Genomic DNA, 27,883 nt, shown 5'->3' on the forward strand with positions numbered 1-27,883 from the left:
ACTTATGCTTTTTGTGCTTCTTTTCCTTGCCCATCTCGCGGTCCCCTCAGCGCATAAATGCCTCCGTCAGGACACGTCCACCCGAACAGCGCTAAGCCCCTTGGCACAATCTTGGGTGTGCATAAAGCTTATCACTTATGGCGCAGTGGATGCATTTTTGACGCAACATTCATTGTTTTGCTTGTTTCACACCATTTATTCATCAAGGTGTTAGAGTGCCACAGTGGCGGCATAAGCCATATTGCCACCAGGTGAAACAGTTAAGTTCGAAGCTAGTTGGGTAACAACTTGGATGTTATCACGTAGACGGTGTTTGTTGTAGCAGCGAGGGCGACGGATTTTTGCTTTCGCTGGACCAAGGCTATCCAACGACCCAACGTCATCCAGGCGCCGGACCCCAACGACCCAGCACCGGACCCAGTGCCATCTGATGTGGAAAGTCTTCAGAACATAACGGAAACGTAAAACCGTTTTTTAATGTACATTCAAACCCAAAAGCAATCAAGACGACGTGGAATATGGAGCAAAAGCTTGTAAAACACAAGTCTTATTTGCCTTTATTCCACCAGATTTAATTTAGCAGCCCAGATTTTCAAGGCGTCGATGCTGTTTGTTTACATTCCGCGGCACACGAGCTCGAGGCGCGGTATGCGCGAGGGGCGGGGGGGGGGGTTGGTGTGAGTTCAGGTACAGATACGCGTTGTTACATTATCTTGAAGCTACATGTACGGTTATAGTAAGTTTATAGCTCAACCAAGGTGTAATCTCCGCGGTCTGCAGCTGCAATGAGCATAATAAAGTACGAACGTGCGGAGCTGGAGAACAGCGATTTAGGGGATCACGTGGGTTGAATTGTCAGTTTTTGCTTTCATGGGCACTTCTAGGTTCCAGCTCCCTGTGGAGTAGGCTGCCACACTTGAGATGAAAATCGTGTGTCTTTTTACTCGCTTAACGGTCGGTCCTATGTTAACTATCGTAGGTTGCATGAGGTGTGCTCAATTGTGAATTTTGAGTCCAAGTTGGGAATAGGTATTTATGGCTTCCACATTCATCATTTCTGCCATGCTATGTGCACCTTTATGACCCATTAACCTGCCCAACACAAAGGCATTGGTAAGAACCAATTATCTCCAGGCACTCACATGGTTTATCCACTTCCACACCAAACAACAATTATATGTGAGGGATGGGCAATGTAACTGTCGAAGTAAAAAGCATTCTGGACCATGGCCAAAATTCTGATCATAACTGGACCATAGGTGTGGTAGTAAGGTCAGTTTTTCATAATGGGAATTTGACAACCACTGGCATCATCACCACAACACCCTCTCCATCATCACCCTGCAGGTCATCTTACAGGGGAAGTAAATATGCCATTTGAGTACCTGTGCTTATCGTTTACTGGGTTGCGTGCTCGGTGTTTGTTCGGTTCGGGTATGATGTCAGTGTCGCTTGGCGGGTTACTGGGCCGAAAATTGTGCACCGATTTCATCGGGGAGACGGTCGATGGCGGCGTTTTCCTCGCGCCCGTCAGCATCGACGAGTTGGCGACCAGCTGCATGCTGGGACCGATCGCACCCGGGAAGGACGTTGTGCTGAGTGTGCTGGCCTGAGTGGGGAATCGGAGATCGCGCAGTCGTGCTCAGCTTAGACACGGCTTTCACCTGGGGCGTCTTCGCGGGCGCGTGCACCGCCGCCGAGCAGGCTTTTCACCGCAAGCTTCCGAGCCTGGCTTGCTGACACCATGGGCAAGAATGTATCCGAGAAGGCCTTCACTGAGTGCGTGGGCACCTCTTGTGGTTCTGACTCAACTATTATCTCATCCGGGGGACTGCTAGCAGTTCTTCCGAACCGACCAGCGGTGCGCCATCTCCGAGGAAGGCCTCACCATGCCGCTGCCCCTGGCGCGGGACGATCTGATCGCGCATGTCCAGCGTCACATCAGCATGGGTGAACCGCGAACCGACTGCAGAGAGGTCCTTGGGCTGGAGCTGGCATCGTGGTGCTAGGCTGAGTTCCTGAGCGGTGCGTGATCGTCATACGACTTGGCTCGCCCCACCGCGCCCGGTAGGTGACGTAGGTGATCTGCACCAGCGAGCTCCTGCTGCTCCTGCAGCAGCTCGACATTATGGCTCGAGAGGTCCGGGACGTCCTGCTCCTCAAGACTTCGCCCTGTTGTTTAACACTGCGCTCGGTTCACCTCACCCGCTCCTGTCGCCGCCCCTCGAGTCGGTCTGGCGACGCTCAAGGCGCTGGTTGACTTTGCCAAGGCGGATGTGGCTGTCTCTGCAGGGTTGCCACTGTTGTGTTGCGGCGCCGTCGCTGGTACATGGGCGAACTTCGGGCCACCTCCGTCATCCGACTCACCGCTGGAGGTGAATCTCAAGCGACGCGACGGCCATCGATGACATGAAGAGCTCTAAAGAGCCCCCAGCACATTGCTCTGAACCTCTTCACAGATGAGCTCAGTGATTCTGTGGAGAACTTCCTCACTGAACCTGATTCGGATTATTCCAGATTGTTGAGGCAATCGGTCCAGCTGAAGTTGAACGCTCAAACTTTTCAAACATGAATTCTGAGTCTGATGTCCAAGATTCGCCATCTCAAATGTCATCTATAAAATCCCATTCGGCGGCAGGAAAACATCCCAGGGTAAGGACGCAAATTTTTTTGCCCGACTTTATAACTGTGTGCATTGTTAGTATGTTCTCATGGTGGTATTCCTATTGTAAGGAATCGAAGTAATATTTCAGTCTATCTGCTAATGTGAGATGTGGATACAGGTCTGCATGCTAATAATGTCATGTCATGTCATGTGCTGTCATGTGCTACTGTGACATATTCTGTGCTTACCACACCACCTGCTCTTCAACTGCGGCGTTGTGCCACCGCCGTGCCTGCAGTCCTCCCGGTTGAAGTCTGTGTCATGGATCAACAAGACAATGACGCAAAAGTCGATCGACGAGTCGGAGAGCATGCTGGAGCAGATCCGCGGTCGCCGCAGCCGCCGGCGCGACACCAGCAGCCAGGACGAGTCGCTGCAGCAGCGCGACGACAGCGTGAGTGGGGCCGGCGCGCGCACACCCTCCGCTCTGGTCAGCCGCTCGCGCTGTGCGGCGCCGGGGCCTGATGCATGCTGGGCCGCATCTCGAGGTCGCACCGGCTGCCTGCGTTCTGTATGGCGCCTATTAGCTCTGAGTAGAAACAGTGATGGGTAACTTTGACGGCAGTGTTTCTTTTTTGTGCACGGGTTTCCTGTTCCCCGTTGTCCCAACGAGCTCTACATGTATTTTCTGGCCCTACATGCGTCCTCTGACCGTCATGTATGCTTGACGTGATGCGGAGCCTGGCTAAGCCAGCCGAACGGGAGCCAGCATGACGCGGCCCGAACTGCCGGCCGCAGAGCGAGCTGGACGAGTTACCCACGTTCCGGCGCGTCGACTCGCACGACGAGGGCCCGTCCACCAGCCGGCTGGACGACGCGGACGAGGGGGCGGCCGGCGACTCGCCGCGCCCTCCGCCGTCGGCCGCGCGCCGCCGTCTCTCCACCGGGCAGGAGACGTTCCGCAGCCACCTACAGCAGCGCGTCAGCATCGCCGAGGTAGTGCGCCGGCTGCGCTGGCCGCTGGTCAGGCTGGAGTTGAGGTAGTGCGCCGGCTGCGCTGGCCGAAAGTCAACCTTAGACAGTGTGCTGGGTGTCCTTCTCCCGCGACGTCGACGGCAGGGATGCGTGTTTCACGCATGTTTTGAGTTCGTGACGTTTGCGATTGCGGTGCGTTTTTTTGTTTGTCTTTGTTTGTATTCTATTGGCGGCGACTGATAGCTATTCTTCAACTCATTGATAGCTGTCAAAAGATGGCTTGACTTGAGTGGCTTGAACGTCGGATCACCACGCGTCCGCTTGCGTGCCATTTGACGGTGCGGCAGCCACCGGCGCCGACTTCCGGCCGCCGGCAACGCGGGTGGGGCGTCCGAGTCGGCCGTAACCAGCCTCCCACCGGCAGATCAAGGGTCAGGGCCGACAGAGCCTCAAGACGAGGCCGCAGCCGCGCACCCGGTTCGACGCGCTGCGTGACGGCGCCACCTCGCGGCCGTACGAGGACTACATGGGCAGCAGGCCGGCCGGCCAGGTAAGAGCCGCGGGAGACGGCGTGCTGCCGGCGGACGGCCGCGCACAGGCGGAACGACGGACGGGGCTGAAGAGCCGGGGGTAGTGTCGAGCAGTGGTGGAGAGGCGGTGGGTGGTGTCGCACAGCTACCCACGGCTAGTGGGCGGTGTTGAGGAGTCGCGTACTAGGGCTGGTCGGTAGTGGCCAGTCGTGGGTAGGCGGCGTGCAGTATTGGACAGTGCCGGGTGGTGGGTAACCCCACACGAGCGATGGGTGGCAGTGGCCAGTCATGTGCAGGTGGTGTGCAGTATGGATGGACCGCGAACGATACCGCACGAGGTGAACTCTGAGACTGGCTACTCGGACGGTCGTGCGCATGCGCGCGCGACAGTGCGGGGCGAATGAGCTGTGGCAGAGGGCGAGTGTCGGCCTTTCCGTCTGGGATAAGGTTCTATCACGTCAAGCCGTGCGCCTTAAGATCGTTTGAGATCGAACGTCAGAGGGGGCCGGCAGCTGAGCGGCGCTCTCTGTGTGGACGAGGGAAGCGAGCCTGGCTGACTATCCAGCGTGTATCGACGCGACCACTGTACTCTGTCGACACAGGCAGTCACAGCAGGTAGTGGCTGGGTGAGCCCGGGGCTTGTCATTCACGCGCCTGACGCGGAGCGAGGCTGTCTCTCCAGTGCGCGTCCAGTGCCGTCGACTGTGGGATGTCTCAAGGGGTGCGTGATGACGCGGCAGGCTGTGGGGCGGTGCAGCTGGTGCCTCTGTGCTGCTCTCGCCCGCACCGCTGTTGCTGCACACGGAGGCGGCACGGCCTAACAGGCACTGTTTTCCTCAGTCGGGTCCGTCGGCGGTCGAAGCGTACGACTTCTTCTGCCGCGTCTGGGAGGACACCACCGAGGCCCAGAGACCGGCCACACCGCCGCCCGATCCCGCAGGTCAGCCACACTCGACCCCACGGCCGGCAGGGTCAGCTGCAGTCGGCCCCACCACCGGCAGGGTCAGCCACGCTCGGCCCCACCACCGGCGGGATCAGCCACACTCAACCCCATCACCGGCAGGGTCAGCTGCAGTCGGCCCCACCGCCGGCAGGGTCAGTCACACTCGGGCCCACCACCGGCAGGGTCAGCCACACCCGGCCCCACCGCCGGCAGGGTCAGCCACACTCGGCTCCACAGCCGGCAGGGTCAGCCACACTCGGCCCCACCACCGGCAGGGTCAGCCACACTCGGCCCCACTGCCGGCAGGGTCAGCCACACTCGGCCCCACCACCGGCAGGGTCAGCCACACTCGGCCCCACTGCCGGCAGGGTCAGCCACACTCGGCTCCACAGCCGGCAGGGTCAGCCACACTCGGCTCCACAGCCGGCAGGTTCAGCCACACTCCGCCTCACCGCCGGCAGGGTCAGCCACACTCGGCCCCACTGCCAGCAGGGTCAGCCACACTCGGCTCCACAGCCGGCAGGGTCAGCCACACTCGGCCCCACTGCTGGCAGGTTCAGCCACACTCGGCTCCACAGCCGGCAGGGTCAGCTGCAGTCGTCCCCACCACCGGCGGGATCAGCCACATTCTGCCCCATCACCGGCAGGGTCAGCTGCAGTCGGCCCCACCGCCGGCAGGGTCAGCCACACTCGGGCCCACCGCCGGCAGTGTCAGTCGCCCGCCTCCAAACGCAAAAGTGGTGCGACGACCTCCGAAAAGGAAGTCGCGGCGGTCATTGGCGGAACTTTAGGCGGCTGTCTTGATACGTGACCTTTATGTGTAGTATGGATAGGCCATCCTCCATCCCATTTGCGGCGCCCCAGTTTTACATCATACATCATCAGACTCCTGTCCGCTTGGTCACTGTTACGGCTTCCTTTTATGCATTTCGCATTGCGGCTGCGGTGCGTTGTTGCCGAAAGGGATACGATGTTCATGAGTCGACCTAGTGAAGGACTGAACTACAGCGAGACAGCCAGTTTCACCTGGAATTTCAATCCGCAGCGCCTTTCAGATGGTGATGTAAAACAGGGGGTCAGCTGTTTGGTTGTATAATGGGACGCCATGTTTCCGTGTATCTTGGCTACACCTCGGACATGTCTGGCCTCATGCCCCGTCTTTCCCACTGTCCATGCTGTGAAAGATTGTGTCATCTCTTACAGCTGCTGGCTGACTGGGCCTGACCTGCGTGTCAGATGAAGGCAGCAGCATATTGTACCTTCTGTTCAGGCTTCCGACCCGACGTGACTGCGTGTGGCCGTGCCCACAACCTGAAGGTGACCTGGCCGAACTGACTGTGACGTATTCCGCAGAGGAGGGCGCCGGCGAGTCCCGGCCGCTGGTAGAGCTGCTGGGTGGTGAGGTGGAGCCGCTCACCCGTCACGTGCCCCCGCTGATCCTCTCGCGGAAGGCACAGCGGGAGCGGGAGGCGGAGCTGTACTTCGCGCCGGCTCTGATGCCCCGTGAGTCTACTCGGCCCTCTCCCCCCCTCCCCCTCACCCGCGCCGGCTCTGTTAGCCCCTGAATCCACCCGGCCCTCTCTCCCTCCCCTCCTGCGCCGGCTCTGGTGCCCCGTGAGTCTACCCGGCCCTCTCCCCCTCCCCTCCTGCGCCGGCTCTGGTGCCCCGTGAGTCTACTCGGTCCTCTCCCCCTCCCCTCCTGCACCGGCTCTGGTGCCCCGTGAGTCTACCCGTCCCTCCCCCCCCCCCTCACCCGCGCCGGCTCTGTTAGCCCCTGAATCCACCGGCCCTCTCCCCCTCCCCTCCTGCGCCGGCTCTGGTGGCCCCGTGAGTCTACTCGGTCCTCTCCCCCTCCCCTCCTGGGCCGGCTCTGGCGCCCCGTGAGTCTACCCGGCCCTCTCTCCCTCCCCTCCTGCGCCGGCTCTGGTGCCCCGTGAGTCTACTCGGTCCTCTCCCCCTCCCCTCCTGGGCCGGCTCTTGCGCCCCGTGAGTCTGCCCGGCCCTCTCTCCCTCCCCTCCTGCGCCGGCTCTGGTGCCCCGTGAGTCTACCCGGCCCTCTCGCCCTCCCCTCCTGCGCCGGCTCTGGTGCCCCGTGAGTCTACTCGGTCCTCTCCCCCTCCCCTCCTGCGCCGGCTCTGGTGCCCCGTGAGTCTACTCGGTCCTCTCCCCCTCCCCTCCTGGGCCGGCTCTGGCTCCCTGTGAGTGTACCCGGCCCTCTCTCCCTCTCCTCCTGCGCTGGCTCTGGTGCCCCGTGAGTCTACCCGGCCCTCTCCCCCTCCGCTCCTGCGCCGGCTCTGGTGCCCCGTGAGTCTACCTGTCCCTCTCCCCACCCCCCTCTCACCCGCGGGCTCTGTTAGCCCCTGAATCCACCCGGCCCTCTCCCCCTCCCCTCCTGCGCCGGCTCTGGTGCCCCGTGAGTCTGCCCCGCCCTTCCCCCCGCATACGATGTACGCCGGTGATCGTGCGTCGACTGACCCAGTGGGTCTGGTCTCAAAATGCCGGCTTGTATGCACTCAAGAGCATCGTCGTTTGAGTTTACCCATGCAGGCACTGGTTTTTCTCGCTAGATTACTGTACCCCCTTCATTTCATTGCGTCATCAAGGTGTGTCAGAATGTCACTTTGTTTCGGCTGACCCCATCCTTCATCGTGCCGGATTGAGTAATGATCGGGAAAATCGAGACCATGCTGCGCCCATCAAGGTAAATTGGACGTTATGCGTCTTGTATACTGAACTCGCCAGTCACTTCGGACACTACGCTACAATGGTCCATAGCCATATCCTGGATGAGCCGCAGCCGTCCGTGTGAGTGACCGCGTTGTTCTCTGCACCCCTGCCATGGAGGAGGGGAGGGAGGGGGGGGGGGGGGCGAGCAGCTACCTCTCCTCTGCAGCATGCTTCACTGTGATGTCCTCTGCTTGCCTTACCCTGGAGAAGCGGCCGCCCCTGCTCCGTGCTCGGTCTGACTGTGTTGCCCTCTGTGCGCTCTGCAGCGGCCCTGGAGGAGCGGCTGCCCCCCGGCGGCCAGCTGCGGGACCTGGCCGAGGACGGCATCTATGTAGCGCACCGGCCGCTCCGTGTATCGCGCAACCTGCACAAGCTGGAGAACCGGTTGCTGCGCCACTCGGGCAGGTAAGCGTGGAGGCGCCGGCAGCAGCGCCGGGCAGACCGGGGGAAGGGGAGGGGGGGGGGGGGCTGCGACGGTAGCGGTTGGCAGAGCTGGGCAGACTGGGGGGGGGAGGGGGGAGTTGTGACGGCAGCGCCGGGCAGACCGGGGGGTGGGGGGCTGCGACGGTAGCAGTGGGCAGAGCCGGGCAGGCCGGGGGGGGGGGGGTTGTGATGGCAGCGCCGGGCAGACCGGGGGGGGGGGGGAGGGGGAGGCTGCGACGGCAGTGGTGGGTAGACCGGGGGGGGGGGGGGGGGGAGGGGAGGGCTGCGACGGCAGCGCTGGGCAGGGGCCCACTGAAGCGCGCAGGGCAGTGCACTGTATAAGATAGCGGATGAATCGCCCGTAGATGAAAATTGCCATCGGCATGGCCGCGTGGAGTTTGGTGGTGTTCACGTCGTGCCATCTGTTGTCGAGTGGTCCACTGACCTGACCTACACTGCGTTGGGTAACGCTGCGGTGACTGCGGCTCCGCATCGAGCGTCTCGGATGCCATTGATAGGCGCGCTGATCCCACCGGCAAGTCCAGATAGCGATCGCGTTAGCGGTGATACCCACCCTGCACGTTATTCTGCTCCTCCACCGACTGAGGAGTTGACTAAGTGAGCTGTGCAGTGTTGAAAATAGTCATAACGTGTTACTGTTCAAGTGATTACCGACTTGTCCCGTGTGATGTCCTTGTCGTGTGACATGGTGCTGTTGGCACCAGGAATCAACCCCCTGGTAGGCACCAGTTGGAACACCGAATGTATATTCTGCGAATATTGACAGGCCTGAATATATCTGGCTCAGCTATATCCATGAGCAGAACGTGAATGAGCCGATGCTGTTGTAATATTCACGTTTCAGGTCTTGGTTCGGCGAAGATGGCCAGTTGATCTGTCTCCCGGACCCGCTCCTAAACCGGCCCTGCCACCATGACTACAAGGACGTGTCAGATGACGTGCTCACAGACTACATTCCAGTGAGTGTTCAAGCGGCAACCGCCAACCATAAGTGCAGGGTATCTGATATTGGACAATGCATGTCTAGGTATTTGCTGAGTGCTCCACATGTCCTCGTGTTAGTGTGGTCCTGTCCTCATCGCCCTAACTCCGAGTCGGAGTGTGTCGTCTGTGCTCACTTCCTGCTCCTCGCCTTTTGGCCAACTCTTGAAACAGGTCATTGGCTTATGCTAAGGCGATGCCCATCTCCAATAAGGCAATATCCCAGTAAAACAAAACATGAAATAGTACGACACTCTACCGATGACTCGCTCATACAATACAGGTGGCAGCACTGTTTGGCCGGCGCCCTGCACAGGCCTGCCGTACCGGCACCGCGGCCCGAACACCGGCCTGGACTGGCGGCTATGGCGTCCTGCCCGCAGGCGTCGCTGGACCTGCTGAAGGCGGAGCCGGAGCCGCGAGGCGACCAAGACCTGCGGCTGCAGCTGCACGTGCACGTGCTGTCGGTGGAGCTGCTGCAGCACCCGCTCTTCTCGCGGCAGCACCAGGCGGCGGCGGCGCTCTCCGAGCTGCACGAGGAGTACACCAAGATGGTGCGTCGGCGGCTCACTCTCCTGCGTTGAGCCTGTGTGCTGCCAGCTGGGCGTACACACCTGCAGAACACACGGACGACGGCACTCGGCCGTAACGCCTCGGTGACCTGCCACCACACGCCGCTGGGAGGGGCGTACACACCTACAGAACACGCGGGCGGCGGCACTCTGCCGTAACGCCTCGGTGACCTGCTGCCACACGCCGCTGGGAAGGGCGTACACACCTACAGAACACACGGGCGGCGGCACTCTGCCGTAATGCCTCGGTGACCTGCCGCCACACGTCGCTGGGAGGGGCGTACACACCTACAGAACACGCGGTCGGCGGCACTCTGCCGTAACGCCTCGGTGACCTGCCGCCACACGTCGCTGGGAGGGGCGTACACACCTGCAGAACACACGGGCGGCGGCACTCTGCCGTAACGCCTCGGTGACCTGCCGCCACACGTCGCTGGGAGGGGCGAACACTCCTGCAGAACATACGGGCGATGGCACTCTGCCGTAACGCCTCGGTGACCTGCCACCACACGCTGCTGGGAAGCCTCAGCTGCCACCTGGACGTCTGTGATGCAGACAGCGGCCGACCGTGTTCTTCACCTTCGTTTGCTATGTTTCGTACAATCCACGCGGTCCCCGCGACACCTCCGTGTCTGTCATAGGCATGGACAAGGGGCGTGAAATGCCCTTCAAAATGTACCAAGGAAAGTTTTTTGCATTTCTGAGGACAATGAAATTTTGCACAGTACATTCCCGACGCTAAATAAACAATACGCCGTAATAGGCGCCGTTCATCAACCTGGACGCGTCTGCCGGACAGCATGACGCTGGCGGTGGCGGGGTAGTAGCGGTCCGTTGCTGACAGTAGCGATTCCGTGCTGACAGTGGCAGTCCCGTGCTGACGACAGCGGTCCCGTGCTGACAACAGCGGTCCCTTGCTGCCAGTAGCGGTCCCGTGCTGACAGAGGCGGTCCCGTGCTGACGACAGCGGTCCCGTGCTGACAACAGCGGTCCCTTGCTGCCAGTAGCGGTCCCGTGCTGACAGAGGCGGTCCCGTGCTGACGACAGCGGTCCCTTGCTGCCAGTAGCGGTCCCGTGCTGACGGCAGCGGTCCCGTGCTGACGGGGCCGCTGCGACATAGCGATGGCGATGGCGAATGTAAGAATGATGTTCAGAAAGAACCAGTATTTCGTCATTATTTCTCGTGCATCGATGGTGGGATTAGAAGTTGCATATCTGGGCATTAAATGTCGAAGTCGTTTGGCAAGTAGACCGGTCTACATGCGTTGTTTCCACCCAAAGTCGGCGGATTTGCGTCGCGCATGCGTGGGACAACACCGGCAGCGGCGAACACGGCGGCTGTGGACCGTGCGGCGCCGGTGACCCCGGCCTCGGTGACGAGGGTGGCGTCGGCCGCAGGTGCGGGACGACACGGTGGAGCGGCTGACGCAGCGGCTGTGGGCGGTGCGGCGCGCGCGCGACGGTGTGCTGTCGGCGCTGCAGCTGCAGCCGGCGGCCGACCCGCCCGACGAGGTCCAGCGCCGCCGCGTCGACGAGTACCTCGGCTCCGTGCAGCGGCTGCGCACGCAGCGTGACGAGGCCGCCGGACGGCAGCGCAGGCTCTGCAGGTCCGTCGCCGCTCCCCAGCCACTTGCTGCGTGGCCGGCAGGGGTCGGGTGCCATGACGGGGGAGTGGAATGTGGGCGCACGTGGTGCCGGTTTCGGATAAGTTTCCGCCGGTCGGGTGTGTTACCGGCAGCTGTCGAGCCGCGGGAACTGTCAGGCAAGCAGGCGTAGCATGGTACTTCCTGTTACCGCTTCAACGGCCATTTTTACCGTCGTCGTGTCTCTACCTCGCGCCCATGTATGTCCCGCGCCCGCAGTCCGCCCACTGGCATTGGAACGGCAGAACAGATATCTGCCCTCGTGACATCACGCTCCGCTGCCTTCTCGCCCCATCACCGGCCCGGCGCCTGCTGTCTCCGTCGCTGACGCCGTGCCGACGCCCCCGCCCTAGGTCGATCCTGCGCCGGTGGCGCGAGCTGAAGGGCCTGCGCGAGGACCAGGGCTTCAGCAGCACACCGCTGCGGCTGGTGGTGCGCGACCTGAGCGTGGACGCCGGCCAGGAGGCGGAGCGCTGGCGGCAGGAGCTGCAGGCCGAGATGGACGAGCTGGAGGCGGAGCACGGCCGGCACCGGCAGCAGCTGATGCAGAGGTGCGTGTGGCTGTACGCGCTCCGGTCACCACGGAGGACGTGGAGAGCGGGGCGGAGCGTGCTGCGCTGATGTCTTCTGGACTTTTGCGCGAGCGAGCGCTTTAGTATTATTGGATCATCACATTTGGTGGTGCTGAAATATGGAGTTACCAAATGCGTCGTTGCTGAGTGGCATCGGACCTGTCAAGAGGTGTTGAGTCTGTGTTAGTCAAGTCCGTGTCAGTTCAAGTGTCAATTCAGGTGCGTCTGCATTGCTGAGACTGTCAGGCGAGACTGGCTGGCCGCCGCCGGCACTGACGGCGCCGTTCGGTCTTTGTGCAGCTACCAGCAGGAGCTGTCCGAATGGAAGAAGCGACGCCACGAGCTGGCCGGCGAGCCGGCCGACCGGCGGGAGCAGCTGGGGCCGCGGCCGTCGCCGCCGCCGGAGTTCGACCGGCAGAAGGTCAGCACCAGCGCCGCGCCGCGCCGGCTGGTGACCTGTGACCAGGACCTGTAACGCACCTCCAGCGGGGTGACTTTCAAAAGGTTGGCGACCTGGGCCTTCTCGGTTCCAATGGTGCAGTTGTTTAGTCAGTCGCTTAGGTACGTCTGAAATTGTTCATTTTGATGACTCCGAAGTCACTGCATCAGCCCGGTATTCATTATTTCATGAAATGGAATAACGATAGGCATATGTCGGATAATCTTGGCGCTTTCTCGATAACGGACCACGGACAGAGAACTATGCGATATGACCAGTGTTGTCCGCGTCTGCCGGAGAATGTTCGGAAGTTGAGCGGTTCTAATCAGGCGTTACACGTGCGAGGCGGTCTCAGCGCCATCATTATCCACATCAGCGCGAACTCGGCGACTGTGAATGACGCCACAGCCGGTGCACATTGAGTCGTGCTGCGGATGTCAAAAATGTCGATCGCCAAGGCTCATCCCTGATCGTGTCAGCGTGCTGGCCGGTTGTAAATAAGCGACTGACCGCGTCTTGGGACGCGAACGTGTGGGGTGTGACCGGGCGCTAACAGTGTGAGCTGGCGAGAGGTGGTGACCCGCTGGCCGTGCGCAGACGCTGGCCGAGGTGGAGAGCCGCGCCACCAGTAACCGGCGGCCGCCGGGCGAGCCCAGGCTGGCGTTCGATCTGCTGGACACGCACCCGGTGACGGAGCTGGCTGACTGTCCCAAGTACGTCCGCCGCCCGGCCGACCCGGCCCGGCGCCGCCCGGCCTCTGCCCCGCTGGCGCCCACTCGGCCGGCCCGACCGGGGGCTGTCCGGCCGCGGCCCCGCTGGCGCCGCTCGGCAGCCGCTGGCGCTTCATTGTGGCCACCGATCGGTGTGGCCTTGTCGACGAGTGCTGATACGAAATGCGTTCAAACGGGTGATTTGTGAATGGGTTGGTTTTGGAGATGTCCACGCGGCCGTCGTGTCCGATCATGACGTCATTATACGGCGACTGTGATTGGACTGCAGCTCACAGCCTGCCACGGAGCTCCGTGTCGCTGCAGCACGCCGCGGAGACGTGGCACGGAGTCCACGGCAAGTGACGGAGGCGGACGGAGACAGTGCCCTCTGCTGGCTGCGTGACTATTTCAGTGGTTAAGCGGGCGTTCCATCTGTGCAGTGGCCGTCCGACTGTCTGTTGTGGCTCCGTGACGCTCTGTGTTGTGGCACTTGGGCCGGCCCCGTGTCGTTACGCTGAGATTGGCAAGTGCTTGTTGTATCGGGCCCCGCTGACCCCGGGGACGGCCCGTCTCCGTGCTGTCGTCTGCCGCTCCCCTGACCGCTCCGCCGGCCGGCCGCAGGGCGGAGCAGCAGCGCCGCCAGGCGGTGGCGCGCTGCCAGCTGTCGGTGCGCGCGTTCGTCGGCGCGCGCGAGGTGAGCCGCACGCGCTCGCAGCCGCTCACACAGCAGATGACGGCCGCGTTCGAGCAGCTGTTCGCCGTGCGGCTGCGCCACGCCCCCGACGCCGTCCAGCTGTGGGCGTGCGAGGAGGGCAGCCTCTCCAGCCGCGTGCTGGCCAAGGTGCGGCTGCCGGCTCCGCCCAGGTGAGGCGTGCTGCCGCGGCGCCGTGGCCGTGGGAAGCGGCCGCCGCCACGCCTGGCAGCTGGGTCGTGTACAGTGTCCTGCTAGTATTCATGATAGGCGACCTCAAGTGGCCATGTGCCGCAGCTACCAAGCGCTTCTTACATTGGCGTCAAATGGAACAGCAAAGCGGAGTACTGTCTGCCTGGAGACCAGTTAATTGTGTTCCGTGCGCAGAGGCCAGTCGACATAGAGGCAGTTTATCCGTCCGTCCACAGCGTACCCCGAAAACCAGTTGACCGAGGATGTCTCTCTCGTTACATCACGCGCGCCGCATGCAGAGCGCCCTGTCAGCCCGTGCCCCTCCCCCTCTCATCCCCTCCTGAGCGGCGGCGCTCCTCCGACAGTCACGTAACGTCCCGCACGGCGCGGCCGGAGTGGGCGGCGTTCACCAGCGCATCAGCGGGCGGCGGCGGCGGCCGGGAGCCGACGCGCGGCCGCCTGCTGGCCGCCCTCTGCTGGGGTCTGGACGAGCAGACGGGCGAGGTGCTGGCACCGCCAGATGCCGCCGGCGGCCTGGCAGTGGACGCCGCCCTGCTGCCCGGGCCCGACCCCAACGACCCGGCCGAGCTCGGCCTGACCGGCCAGGACCTGGTGAGTGGCGGGCGACGGGAGCGGCGGGCGCGCCGGCCGGCTGCGCTCCTGCCGGACCTGAGCCAGAACACGAACACACCGGACACGAAACAGAACATTCTCGGGAGGTGCCCTTCAGGGAGTAAAAGGCGACAAAGTCTCTGTGGTAGGCCCTTGAGGATGATTGATGTCTTTAGCCACTTTAAATTTGGCAGAGGTATTTCTTGTGCTCGGTAGTGGAGCGTTTCTACAGCGCGTGCCACACTTCAGTCGCAACAAAGGAAATGACGTTGGCTTCTGAGTGTGGCGCCAGACGGCACGGCCGCATCGGCGCCCCTGTGCCGACCCCCCACGGCCGGTGAGCGGCCGCCACTGCTCTGTCGTCAGCCGGAATCGGCGGCGGCGGCCGGGGCTGCGGCGGCGCTGGCCGGGCCGGACGCCGTCGGCCGCGACGGCTTCCTGCCGGGCGCGCCGGGCCCGGAGGCGAGCTTGCGCTGCCGCCTGCTGCGCCTGAGGCACGCCGGCGTGCCAGAGTTTCGCCACGTCACCATGACGCCGCTGCGCGAGCAGCAGGTGCCGCAGCAGCTGTTCACGGTCAGTGCCGCTGCCGCAGCAGCTGTTCACGGTCAGTGCCGCTGCCACAGCAGTTGTTCACGGTCAGTGCCGGCTGCCGCAGCAGCTGCTGACGGCAGCAGACGGGTGCCAAGGCTCGGCCCATATTCTCGCCTGACATTAAGGCGTAAATGTGACCGTTTTCGTGATCAGCTCCGCAGGTGAAAACTCCTGCATATAAACAAGCTCTTCAGGTCCCCAACTGCACCGGCACTCGAGATGTTTGCCTCAACGAACTTGCGTACTTGCGAACTTGGTAGGGCTGATATGCGAGCAGGAGAGAGCCCAGCACTTTGGTGGCCTGGAGTCCGGACCCAGTCGTAGTCCTGTTCTCAGTAAGTTATTTTGTTACGTCTCTCTCCTTGGACGAGTTGGTCGCCCTTTCCCCGGGCTCGGGACATCTGGAGGAGCCCCGTGTAGGCCGCTCCGTCGGGTGAGCGGTGGCTCTCTGCCGTCTCGGCAGACGTACCAGAAGCGTCTGGAGGCGCAGTCGGACGCGGCGGAGGCGGTTGGTAACGGCGGCGGCGGCGGCGGCGGCGGTGGCGCGGAGTCCGCGCGCCGGTCGGTGCTGCAGTACCAGCTGCGCATCAAGGAGATGGTGGCTCGACGCTTCAGGGCGGCGCAGAAGCATAAACGTCTCTCGGACGTGGTCCGCGAGGACCAGGTCCCCGACATCGGGTCAGGGTCGGGGTCGGGACAGGGTCGGGTCAGGGTCGGGCGGGGTCGGGTAAGGGTCGAGTAGGGGCAGGGTCGGCAGGGTCGGGGTAGGGCGTCGGGGTCAGGGTCAGGGTCGGCAGGGGTCGGGGTCAGGGTCGGGTAAGGGTCGGGTCAGGGTCGGGGTAAGGGTCAGGGTCAGGGTCGGGGTAAGGGTCAGGGTCAGGGTCGGGGTAGGGGTCACGGGTCGGGGCAGTGTCGGGGGTAGGCGTCAGGGTCAGGGTAGGGTCATGGTCGGGCAGGGGTCGGCAGGGTCGGGCAGGGTCGGGGTAGGCGTCAGGGTCAGGGTAGGGGTCAGGGTCGGGCAGGGTCGGGGGTAGGCGTCAGGGTCAGGGTCGGGCAGGGTCGGGCAGGGTCGGGGTAGGCGTCAGGGTCAGGGTAGGGGTCAGGGTCGGGCAGGGTCGGGGTAGGCGTCAGGGTCAGGGTCGGGGTACGGGTCGGGTACGGGCCGGGGTATGGACCAGGTCCGAGTGCGGGTAAGGCTCGGGTCAGGTCAGATCAGGTCACGCCAGATCGGGGTCGGGTTTAGGCCAGGTCGGACCAGGGTCAATCTCGGGGTCGCGGTCGGGTCAGGGCCAGAGACGGTGGCAGACGCGCGCAGCGGCATGCCGTCGGCGGGGTGTGGAAGGCGAGACTTTGGACAGGAGCTGGCGCTGCCCAAGCCCGGCATCGAGCTTCCGTCTAAGTGAATCTATGACGGGCGGAGAACATACTCGTCTTGTGCGCTGTTTGATCGTTACGGGGCTGATGTTCATGTGCATGCTGATTGCATGCCTCATCCAACACTAGCTCGATGACGACAATTTTCTATTTCCGTCAGTGACATTTTTCCAGTACCGTGAGCAACGAGCGGAAGTTACCAGCATTGCGTGATTAGTTGGCATATGACAGTCGGTGGTCCCTGCCCCTGCAGGACGATTGGGTCCGTGTTCGGCAGCCTGTTCTCCCCGCGTCGTCCCCTGAACCCGCCGCGGAGGCAGAAGAAGTCGCGTCCATTCGTCGACATCCAGGCAAGTGTGCCCCCCCCCCCCCTGTTCCACTGGACTGCCCCCTCCCCCCTCCTGTGTTGTTCGGTACGCATTCATCATCAGTTATCGAACAACGCACAGAACTCAACCAGTCGATGACGATCTTACAAGGATTTTGAGCAGGTCTCCGATGACGCAGGCTTTTCATGACTGGTCCCATGTTTTCGGTAAGGATTCAATGCATTTCAGATGTTGTGCACCCCTGGAATGTCATTTCAGACAATGGGACTATCGAACTGAGCGGAAGGCAATAAGTGGAGAGGAGAACCGTTCGCTTGTGGTGTGATTACCAGGCGCACTGTCATTCACACACACTGATTTCAGCGACTGAAGCTGGCTGGACCGGGCAGTGCGAAGTGCAGCGCTTGCGCGGCAGTCTGCCGGCGCCCCGCTAACGCGTGCGTCGCCGCCCTCCGGTCTCCACAGGGTCAGGAGCTGCGCCTCATATGTCACGTGGTGCGCGCGTTCAACGTGCCAGTTCGCCGGGACGTGGACACAGTGCGGACGGACTTCAGCCGACCGGCCGCCGGCGCCGCCACAGGTGAGCTGCCCTCCCCGGGGAGGAGGGGAGAGGGGGACGGACGCTCCGGACGCACCGGCCGAGACGGCGGTCGGCGACGCGCGTCGGTGCGGAATGGGGCATTTCTGACGGAATAGCCGCGGGTGGGATCGCTGTGTACGCACCAGACCGTTCACGTGGGTCTTGACCTGCCCGTATTGTCTGTAATGCGCATTGTTGCCGGGTGTGTTGTGATGGCGTCCAGACAGACTGCCGAGGTAAGACTTCATTAGTGATCCGTCTGTCAGTGATGCCAGACCACCCTTGGTGCTGTGCCAGGTGCACGAGCACCACAGGCCCAGCCAGTTCCGCGATGTTTCGTCAATGTTGTGCTGTTTTCTAGCGGCGTTGGCATTTTGATGATAATGCTGTTTAAATGTCTTTCGTTATTGCCACCCTTCCACTGCTGCTGGTGCCGCTGTTGTGTCTCCGATGCTGTGTGGTTTGGCTGTTGCCAGCGGTCTGGTGACGCTGCTTCTGCCCTTCTGGCGTGGCTGTGCGGTTGGCTGCCCTTTTCCAATGGCGTGCTGATGCCTGAGGTGTCCTGACCATGGCTGCTGTGGTCTCACTGATGGCCGTGTTCCAGTGACAAAGTCCAGTCCGCTGCCCGAGGTGTCCTGACCATGGCTGCTGTGGTGCCGTGTTTCAGTGGCCCAGCCCAGTCTGCTGCCCGAGTTGTCTTGACCATGGCTCACTGACGGCCGTGTTCTAGTGGCCCAGTCCAGTCTACTGCCCGAGGTGTCCTGACCATGGCTGCTGTGGTCTCACTGACGGCCGTGTTCCAGTGGCCCAGTCCAGTCTGCTGCCCGAGGTGTCGGTGCGGCCGTTCATGGAGCTCACCTTCCAGCGCCACACAGTTCGCTCGAACGTGGCTGAGGGCGCCAACCCCACCTGGAACCAGGACCTCAAGCTGCCTGTCACGTGAGCCGCCCAGACACACAGAGCCGCCACGTGGACAGGGTGTCTCTGTGTGTCCCTGTGCCCGTGCGTGCGTGCGTGCGTGCGTGCGTGCGTGCGTGTGTGTGTGTGTTTGGGGGAGTGAGCGTATTACTCATACCTTGAGCCTCAGTGGACGGTTGGAACCATAATGAGACTGGCTGCGGTATATGTGAATGCACATGGAGCTGTTTGAGAGAAGGTGGTGACATTTGTTGGCCTTGAATTTTGCCACCGATGGCTATCCTGAGAAGCCTGGTAGTCATACGGATCGAATGATTCGGTGGGGTAGGCAGAGCCTGTACTGGAGCCGATCAGTGTGTCATGTGCTGACGCCTCGCCTTCTGCGTGAGCACCAGCCGGCCCCACGGCGCCGGCGGGCTCAGGTGTCACGCCTCCCCTCCCCTCCCCTCCCGGGGTGCCGGTGTCTCCCTCTGTTACCCGCCGCGTCTGCTCGGTCGTCAGGATGCCGGCCCACGAGTCAGCCGACCTCAAGTGCCTGGACGACGCCATCTACCTGAGCCTACAGGACGAGGTGCTGGTCGACCTGCTGGAGGACGACCGCCAGGTGGACACCAACATCCACCAGCGGATCGAGCGGCGCTGGCTGGCCGAGCTGCGCATCCCCTTCTCCACGCTTTACATCAACGGACGGGTGTGTGCGCCGCGCCCCCTGGTCGGGGGCCGTCGGCCCGCCACCGCGCCGGCCCCCCCCGGGCCAACCTCGGCCGCCGCCAGCCGCGCCGGCCCGCCAGCCGCGCCGGCCACCGTCCCCTGCCGCCGGATCAGGGAGCCCGGTCCGGATGGCGGAATGTGCCGCATGTGTGCGCGGTGGAGCGCGCGGTGGGTGCTGGTTGGTCTCCTTCGGTTGTTCGCGTGGTAGGTGGGTGTGATGCTTCACTAGTGTGCGCGAAAGCGGGCGTATGTGTCCGTGATGTACATCGAACTCGGATGGTTTACGCCCGGTTCCATTCAGTCGGTAACGGCTCCGCCGCGTCTCCCCGCGCCGCCGGCAGGTGGAGGGCACGTTCCGCCTGAACACGCCGCCGCTGCTGATCGGCTACGAGTGTGACGTCACGGCGCGTGGCACCGTGTTCCACCTGACCGAGAGCCTGCCGACCGGCCAGTCGGGCACGTACGTCACCGTCTTCATGACACTGGAGCCGCCCCTCAACATCCCGCCCATGGTGCAGGTGAGAGCCGCGGACGGACGGACGCGAGCCCCCGGGGCGTGGCTGGAGGTGGTGCGTGACGCCTCTGCCGAGGTTCAGTGCGGCGGGCGGGCGGCGCAGGGGAGAGCTGAGCACGAACAGGTGGGGGGGGGGGGGGGGGGGGGGGGCGTGGCTGGAGGCGGTGCCTGACGCCTCTGCCGGGGCTCAGGTATGGCTGGCGGGCGGCGCACGGCACATCGCCGGTGCGGGCGTAGGTCGGAAGGGAACGCCACGCGGCTGCCGGGCTGGTAGTGAGGCCATGCGCGCCGTATGCATGTGTGTAGCCGATGGGCGAAGGACGGGGGCCGCTGCGAAGTATGGTCAGCTGCACCGGACGTCGCTAAACATCGGCCCAGTCCAGGCCGTCCACCGGCTCAATAGGCCAGGGGTTTGATACCACACAACGGTGCGTGACGCCGGAGATCATGTGGCCTGTTCAAATATACAGTGGCATATCTTCCAGCTGTAGGCGCTGCCGCTCAGGTATACTGAACGCTCGGACGCCGTTGCATCCGTGGGCTGTAAACAGCAAACTGCGGCAGAAGCTTACGCGCACACAGAGCAGTATTGTGTGTGCCATCTTGGCTTGTGTCCAAGTTGTACGCGCAGGCAGTCTTTCTATGGGTACAATTTCAGTGCACCCTTTCCGTTCTAAGGCTGTTTGTGGAGGTCCTACCTGTCACTGACGTCGTCATACGCACGGTTACGTGCAACGTCCAGTGATTGGCGCCCAGCCTGACCCCGAGCGGTGCGTCCAGAGGTGTGTGTAGGTCGGTCTGCCCGCCGCACCGCTGACCTGACCACCGCACCGCAGACCTGACGGCCGTACCGCAGACCTGACGGGCGCACCGCAGACCTGGTGGCCGTACTGCTGACATGACCGCCGCACCGCAGACCTGGCGGCCGTACCGCTGACATGACGGCCGCACCGCAGACCTGGCGGCCGTACCGCTGACATGACGGCCGCACCGCAGACCTGGCGGCCGTACCGCTGACATGACCGCCGCACCACAGACCTGACGGCCGTACCGCTGACCTGACCGCTGCACCACTGACCTGACGGCCGTACCACAAACCTGGCGGCCGTACCGCCGACATGACCGCCGTGCAGCAGACCTGACCTGTCGTGACCGCTGACCTGACCTGTCGTGACCGCTGACCTGACCTGACCGCTGTGCCGCTGCCCCGCCCGCCGCACCGCTGACCTGCCCGCCGCGTGCCGTCGGCAGGAGCGGCTGGACAGTATGGAGTCGGAGAAGCTGCTAGACCACTGCGAGGCGTGGACGCGTGACTACCAGCGGGCGTTCGCCGGGCGTCGGGTGCGCTGCACAGTGATGGACGTGACGGGCCGCTCGGCGCTCGTCTGCCGCTACATCCGGCCCCTGCGGCCACCGGACGCCGTGCTAGGTCAGCGGCAGCGGCCCGCCGCCGGCCGGCGCCGGGCCGGGGACAGGGCCGGGCGCGCCCTCCCGGCTCGGTGTCGGGACATTTTGTATTGCCTGATGGCATCGCCAATTGTGGCCTGGTCTCGCAAGAAATGCCACCAGGGTCTTGCCATTCATTCCAACGCACGCTAATTGGCCATATTTCGTGTTTGCTGTCAGATCGTCACCGCATTGCGTTCATGTCACACAACTGATTTGCCACCTGTTTTCTTGTGTTTTGACATGTCATCTCGCTTCATTTCGTAATGGCATGTGCTGTTGCTTTCATATCACGCGTTTCTGTATAATCTGAGTGTCGCGCTGGTCGTGTTAACTCCTCACTTGTTCATCATACGTATGGTAAAGTCTGCATGGTTTGGAACACGTGGGAGTATCCCTGTTCAAGGTAGGGTCGTCGCTGGCCTGTGTATGACGCTCCAGTGCCGTCATCATCGCCCCGCCCCCTCCCCCACTGACCGTGTGCCTCCGTGCGCCGCCCCCAGCCGGCTCCTCCAACGAGGACGACCAGGCGCGCATCGTGGCCCGCTTCGTCTCGCTCATCCCCAACATCTCGGACGTCAACTTTTTCTCCGGCATGTACGACCTCTGGACCACCTGCCAGGTGAGAGGCGCTCGCCACAGCCGCGTCGCAATGCTTGCTGTTGCTTGGACCCTACGTGGAGGTTCTTTGCGGATAGTGACTATTTTAGGTTCTGTGTGGAGAGTCACTGATGACAGGGTGCTTGGTGGATTGATTGGTTGAAGCAACAAGCGGGCCTCTACCAAGAGAATGGAATGGCCTGGAAGGTAAGCTGTTCGCCATTGGCGTGGGCTGACACCTCGAGACGACTTCTGCCGCCTGACCGGTGTCGGGGCGACATGGCGTGGTGCCAGTTAGGGGTGTTTGGAGAAGTGCAGGAAGATGTCCTTCATAAGGTCGTTGTGTATTCGGTACCGGTTTTACACAGGTGCCGTGCGTTCAGCGTCAGGATGTTGCTGAAAATTGATGCATGAGACGCGGTCAGCAGAAAGGCGCCTCGCCGTCCACCAGGCTGCTACACTCGGGCGCGCCTGACCCACCGTCCCGGCCTTCGTCCTCAGGAATTTCTGGACATGCAGGCTGGTGACGAGGAGGAGCACGCCATTCTCCTTTGCAACTTCTTCCTGTATCTCGGCAAGCGAGCCTACCTGGTGCTCGGTAAGCGGGGACGTCACGGTCTCATGTTCGGCTGGATAACGGCCTGATAGTCTGCTGCGCGGCGCGCGCACCATAGACGCGTGCGATGTGTTGCGTGATGTGATGTGTGATGCGATATGATGTGTGATAGGATGCGATGCCGCCTTGCGTGATGTGGATCGTCTGATCCTGTGGCGTACCCTCTGTCAGCTGTCGGAATGAATTAAGATTGATTTTAGCAAACAATAGCAGTACTCTTCCCCGGTCCTGCGCCGCCAGGCTTGGGCATGCAGGAAAGGCTGGAGGTTTCCCTGAGCCATTGTCAGCCCCGGTCCTGCGCTGCCAGGCTCGGGCATGCGGGAAATGCTGGAGGTTTCCCTGAGGCATTGTCAGCCCCGATCTTGCGCCGCCAGGCTCGGGAATCCCGGAGGGCCAGACGGCGTACGTGCTGACGGACGAGGCGACGGACCGCTTCCTGTGGAACCCGTGTTCCGGCCAGCGCAGCAGCGTCACCGAGAGTTTCAGCTACCTGCAGAACGTCGGCTGCCTCATCAACGCAGACAACGTCCGTGCGGCCCCACACGCTGGGAGGGCTGATCCACTGACGTGCGGCGGTGGGAGGCAGCCTGACCGGGCTCGGCCGGAATCACGGCTCACTAGCTGGGGGGGGGGGGGGGGGGGGGTATGCGGTAGGGCTTGGCAGTGCGCATATGAGAACCGCTTGGCGACTGGAACTGTCGATGTTTGTCACGGGGTGGTGTAAACCGCCGCACGGTGCAGCCCGTAACGCCATGTTACACAGTTTTACGGCCAGGGACGAAGGATCTGACTTATGCTTATTCTCATGCCCCTGCTTATGTTTGATAAGTTCCGTTTTGGAATGCCAGCTCGCGACAGCGTACGTCTCGTTCACTTGAAAAGACTCGTCGCTGCACGGGAGGTCCTTTTTCGCCACATTACGCTCCACAATCCCCGTCATGGCAGCAGCGCCGGCTGTGTGAGCCAACCAGACCCTGTGCCGGCGAGTGTCGGCGCGCGCGCTCGGCCACGTGTCTTCCCCGGAGGTGACTGTAGCTCGTCCGTGGGACGTCTCTGGCGGCAGGTGTGGGCCAACACGCAGGTGTACGGCCACCCGGCCGGCATGGCGTTCGACGTCAACCTGGTGCGCGACTGGCGGCCGCTATTCTCGAGCCGCCACCCGGCGCCGGCCGAGCTGGCGTCGGTGCAGGCGGCGGCGCTGCGCTACACCGACACCGACCCGGGCCGCGTCCAGGCCGAGGCCGACCGGCTGGAGCGCCGACTGCGCGATCTGCTGCAGGCCTGGCGGCAGCGCTCCAAATGGTCAGTGGGCCGGCCGGCCCGGCCAGCGCCGGCGCTGCGGGCGCGGGGCCGGCCTGACGACGGCGGCGTCTCCCGGTGTGCGACCCCACACGGGCGCGGAGCCGGCCTGACGACGGCGGCGTCTCCCGGGGTGCGACCCCGCACGGGCGCGGGGCCGGCCTGACGACGGCAGCGTCTCCCGGGGTGCGACCCCACACGGGCGCGGTGCCGGCCTGACGACGGCAGCGTCTCCCGGTGTGCGACCCCGCACGGGCGCGGAGCCGGTCTGACGACGGCAGCGTCTCCCGGGGTGCGACCCCGCACGGGCGCGGAGCCGGTCTGACGACGGCGGCGTCTCCCGGGGTGCGATCCCGCACGGGCGCGGGGCCGGTCTGACGACGGCAGCGTCTCCCGGGGTGCGATCCCGCACGGGCGCGGTGCCGGTCTGACGACGGCAGCGTCTCCCGGGGTGCGACCCGCACGGGCGCGGAGCCGGCTGACGACGGCGGCGTCCTGGTGCGACCCGCACGGGCGCGGAGCCGGTCTGACGACGGCAGCGTCTCCCGGGGTGCGACCCCGCACGGGCGCGGTGCCGGCCTGACGACGGCAGCGTCTCCCGGGGTGCGATCCCGCACGGGCGCGGAGCCGGTCTGACGACGGCAGCGTCTCCCGGGGTGCGATCCCGCACGGGCGCGGTGCCGTGACAGGTGCATGCCCCTGTGCACTCCGCTGGGATGACGTTTGCCTTACGCGTCATGCTGTCTTTTTCTCGTACGTGATTATCTGTGGTTGAGTCGAGTTTTTTTAGAAAAAGACCAGACCAAATGTATTTCAAGGATGGCTTCGGGAGCGACGCGCTCGCTAAGTCTGGCGCGTTTCAAAGACGCTGTCCCCGCCATCCCAACAGGTTAACCCCAACATAACTGATCATTATTTCCAACAGAAAAAAATTAGCGTGTCATGTGCCGTTGCCACCCGGCCGCCCCGTGCCAGTCTGCTCTTCGCTGGCTTTCTATTGGTCGTCACTGACGAATGGCGCCACTGCCCCCAGCCTGCTTGGTCCGAAATCGCATGTGTGCGGTGTTTGACACGTGCATCAGCACGTGCGCTGCACGGTGGTAATATGCTGCACTCTGGCAGAAGGGCTCCGGGCTCTGTGTGTGCGGTGTTTAACACATGCACCAGTGTGTGCGCCGCACGGTGGTAATATGCTGTACTCTGCCAGAGGGACTCCGGGGACGCCTGGACGCTACCGCTCTAGTTCAGACTCTTGTTTTCCTTTTTGAGTGACTTTTTGAGGTGTAGTCGGAGCCTTATGAGTGGATGAACTTTTGGGTCAGCGCTCACGCTGAGTCGTGTTTGCTGCGGGAGCTCTGTTCCCTCTGTCCGATCGTGAATTTCCAGAGCGCTGTCCCCGTCCTGTGACTCCGGGCCCGTGCCGGCCCGTGTTCGTCTGTAGCCGGCGCCCCCGTGTGTAGTCGGCGCCCCCGTGTGTAGCTGACGCCCCCGTCTTGCCGCGCCCAGTGTGCCCCCCGTGTAGCTGACGCCCCCGTGTGTAGCCGGCCCCCGTGTGTAGCTGACGCCCCCGTGTGTAGCCGTGTAGCCGGCCCCCGTGTGTAGCTGACGCCCCCGTCTAGCCTGGTCCACGTGTGTAGCTGAACGCCCCCGCCTGTAGCCGGCGCCCCCGTGTGTAGCTGACGCCCCCGTCTATAGCCGGCGTCCCCGTGTGTAGCTGACGCCCCCGTCTATAGCCAGCACCCCCGTGTGTTGCTGACGCCCCCATGTGTAGCCGGCGCCCCCGTGTGTAGCTGACGCCCCCGTTTATAGCCGGCACCCCCGTGTGTAGCTGACGCCCCCGTGTGTAGCCGGCGCCCCGTGTGTAGCTGACGCCCCCGTCTATAGCCGGCGCCCTCGTGTGTAGCTGACGCCCCCGTCTATAGCTGGCGCCCCCGTGTAACTGGCGCCCCCGTCTGTAGCCGGTGCTGCCGTCTGCCGGCAGGACGCTGTGGAACGGGTCGTGCTCGAAGGCGTTGCGGCGTATGCTGCCGCTGCTGGAGCGGTCCACCTTCACACCGGCGCTGACCCCGACCCAGCTGGCCGACGAACAGACCCGGATGCTCGCCAACATACACGCCACGTACAAGGTACCCCCCCCCCCCCCCCTCCCCCCGCCGCCGCCTTTTAACATGCATACCACATGCTGGAGTCGCTCCCCGGCCCAGGGTTCGCTGTCTGTCGCTTCTCCCCTCGCTCAGAATTGGCCAACCGGCGTCGGGCCAAACGGCGGTCAACCTAGCAGCTAGATGCCGCGGGCGGTAACGTAACGGTAACATGCCGCGTAACGGGTGGATGGGTCAAAATATGTCAGGTTGCGGGATGGAAGGAGAACGGATTAGCGACCAAGAAAACGCAGTGGGCGCGGAGGCAGCGGGACGGCCGAAAGATCGCTGGTTTGGATTTATATTTACATATTTGTGTCCTAACGGGACGTATTCTGGAATTATGCTTCCCTCGAAGACACAGGGTATTTACAATGTACGCCGCCGTCGTCCGGCATGCGCACCACGTGCGATATGTCGCACTCCCCCAACACACAAGTCATTTCCAGTGTACGCCGTCTCCTCTCCCAGCATGCACGCTGTCTGATGACGCCTGTGTGGGGAGAGCTGCTGTAGGCGAGGATAAAACTCACCCCGCTCTCGCCATCCGCCGGTGGGGCCGAGCCTCCGGCTGCGGCGCGTCAACCTGTTCAGCATGTTCACCTCGCCGGACGCCGCGTCGGCAGGTGTGCGGCGTGCCGTTGAACGTGCCGTACCACTCGCACGAGGCCGTCGTCGAGTCGCTGTTCGCCCTGGGCGTGCACAAGAACGACAGCCGCGACGCCGAGTTCGCGCTGGCCGTCCACATGGAGCCGTACCCGAGCGACATCGTCTCCGTCTGGGTGTACGTAGCTGCGCTCACCAAGCGCCGCTGAGCGCAGAGACATCTGGTGACAATTGACGGAACGTGACAGTCGCCGGAGCTACGACGGATGCCGCGTCGGCGGCCGCAGCGACTCGAATGCTCGTTGTCTGGTGCTCGTTGTCGATGTCTATCCTCCTTGATGAGAAGAACTGCTGATGTGTGTGGTGAACGCGTCATTTTGCGATCGCCGAGTGGGTTGCGTGCGACTCAAATTGAACAACCAGTTTATCAACAAGACTGGACAAGGTCTTCAAGTTGTTGCCAACTTCTAGTCATTAGCATTCCATCCATTTCCACTCAGTGGACCTTTCTAGTCAGCTGGTTGCAGCTTTTTTACTTAAAATTGTGTTATGTGTATGTCTAGTCGTGAACCAGCCCGTGTACCTGTCCCGATCTCGTAGTATGGCACTGATGTGAAGACGCTTGATGTGAACGGCGCTTGCTTTGTAGTATTTGGCATGACACGCGTGTTCTGCACGTAACCGCACGAATGCTGCTGAATATTATTCTGCGTTTGGCTGACTGTATTTGAATTATCCAGGCTGAATCTGTATTCGGACTATCCGTAACTGGTCCTTCGTTTGCGCTAGAGTGCTGATGAAATACGGCGTGAGGAATCGGATCGTTTGAGCATTGCAAGCTATGAGGCAGGTTGACAGTGTCACCTTGACAATGAGCACATATCACACAAGTAACGGTTCCAAACTGTACCGAGGCCCTGAGAGGGAGCAAGGTGCTCTGGAGGAATTCTTACTGACCCAAGCATCAGTCCCATCGGCCTCAACTACTGCCATGTCGGCAAGTGATTTGACACCTGACAGTGGCGAGACTGCTCTTTGGATAGTCTGGCCAAAGGTCACATAAAGCGACGAAGACAGCACGGATCGGAAAACCTGGGCATCTACAACAGCACACACGCTCGTTAGCTTGTACCACGTTGTGACTGGTGTGTAGTGCACGCCACGTGCGTTGGTACGTGCCGCCAGTGGACTCAAAACCTTCCTACCTGTCCCCCTCCCCGCCCCATCCCTGCACGTCGTCATCTCAGTGAGATCTCGACGCTCAAACCGCGCTCGGTGTTGCGCCCGCCATGGTTGACCGAGCGGGGCGCGCTGCTGGGTCTGTTGCCCTCCGGTGGCTCCGGCCGCACTCACCGGCCGCGGCACGGCCGGGCAGAGCCTCGGGCAAACAAACAGCGAGCTTGTCAGCCATCAGGCAAACAGACACCAGACCTCTCAGCCGTAGACAGACAGACGCCAGGCATGCATCCGGCGCTGGCATGCAGGACGTCCGGTAGCTGCCGCCGCCCCGTCAGCCAGGGGT

General features: G+C 62.7%; 1 protein-coding gene across 1 annotated transcript; it reads left to right on the forward strand.

Annotated features, from left to right (window-relative positions):
- Positions 1 to 3,519: 3,519 nt before the first annotated feature.
- Positions 3,520 to 27,171, forward strand: Cc2d2a (Coiled-coil and C2 domain containing 2A). The gene is made up of 28 exons (XM_037228924.1): positions 3,520 to 3,601; positions 4,005 to 4,130; positions 4,951 to 5,050; positions 6,407 to 6,556; positions 8,047 to 8,185; positions 9,069 to 9,183; positions 9,589 to 9,759; positions 11,176 to 11,213; positions 11,774 to 11,908; positions 12,293 to 12,346; positions 13,061 to 13,169; positions 13,803 to 13,970; positions 14,520 to 14,636; positions 15,099 to 15,209; positions 15,691 to 15,905; positions 16,855 to 16,951; positions 17,396 to 17,510; positions 18,314 to 18,449; positions 18,930 to 19,119; positions 19,481 to 19,657; positions 20,905 to 21,082; positions 21,603 to 21,721; positions 22,201 to 22,297; positions 22,690 to 22,841; positions 23,379 to 23,483; positions 23,556 to 23,617; positions 25,596 to 25,740; positions 26,382 to 27,171. Exons 2-28 carry the CDS (start codon positions 4,107 to 4,109, stop codon positions 26,568 to 26,570), a joined length of 3,408 nt encoding a protein of 1,135 aa, XP_037084819.1. The 5' UTR covers positions 3,520 to 3,601; positions 4,005 to 4,106; the 3' UTR covers positions 26,571 to 27,171.
- Positions 27,172 to 27,883: the final 712 nt, after the last annotated feature.

Source organism: Pollicipes pollicipes, unplaced genomic scaffold, assembly GCF_011947565.3.
Source record: "Pollicipes pollicipes isolate AB1234 unplaced genomic scaffold, Ppol_2.1 Scaffold_6138;HRSCAF=7277_pilon_pilon_pilon, whole genome shotgun sequence".
NCBI classification, from domain to species: domain Eukaryota; kingdom Metazoa; phylum Arthropoda; class Thecostraca; order Pollicipedomorpha; family Pollicipedidae; genus Pollicipes; species Pollicipes pollicipes.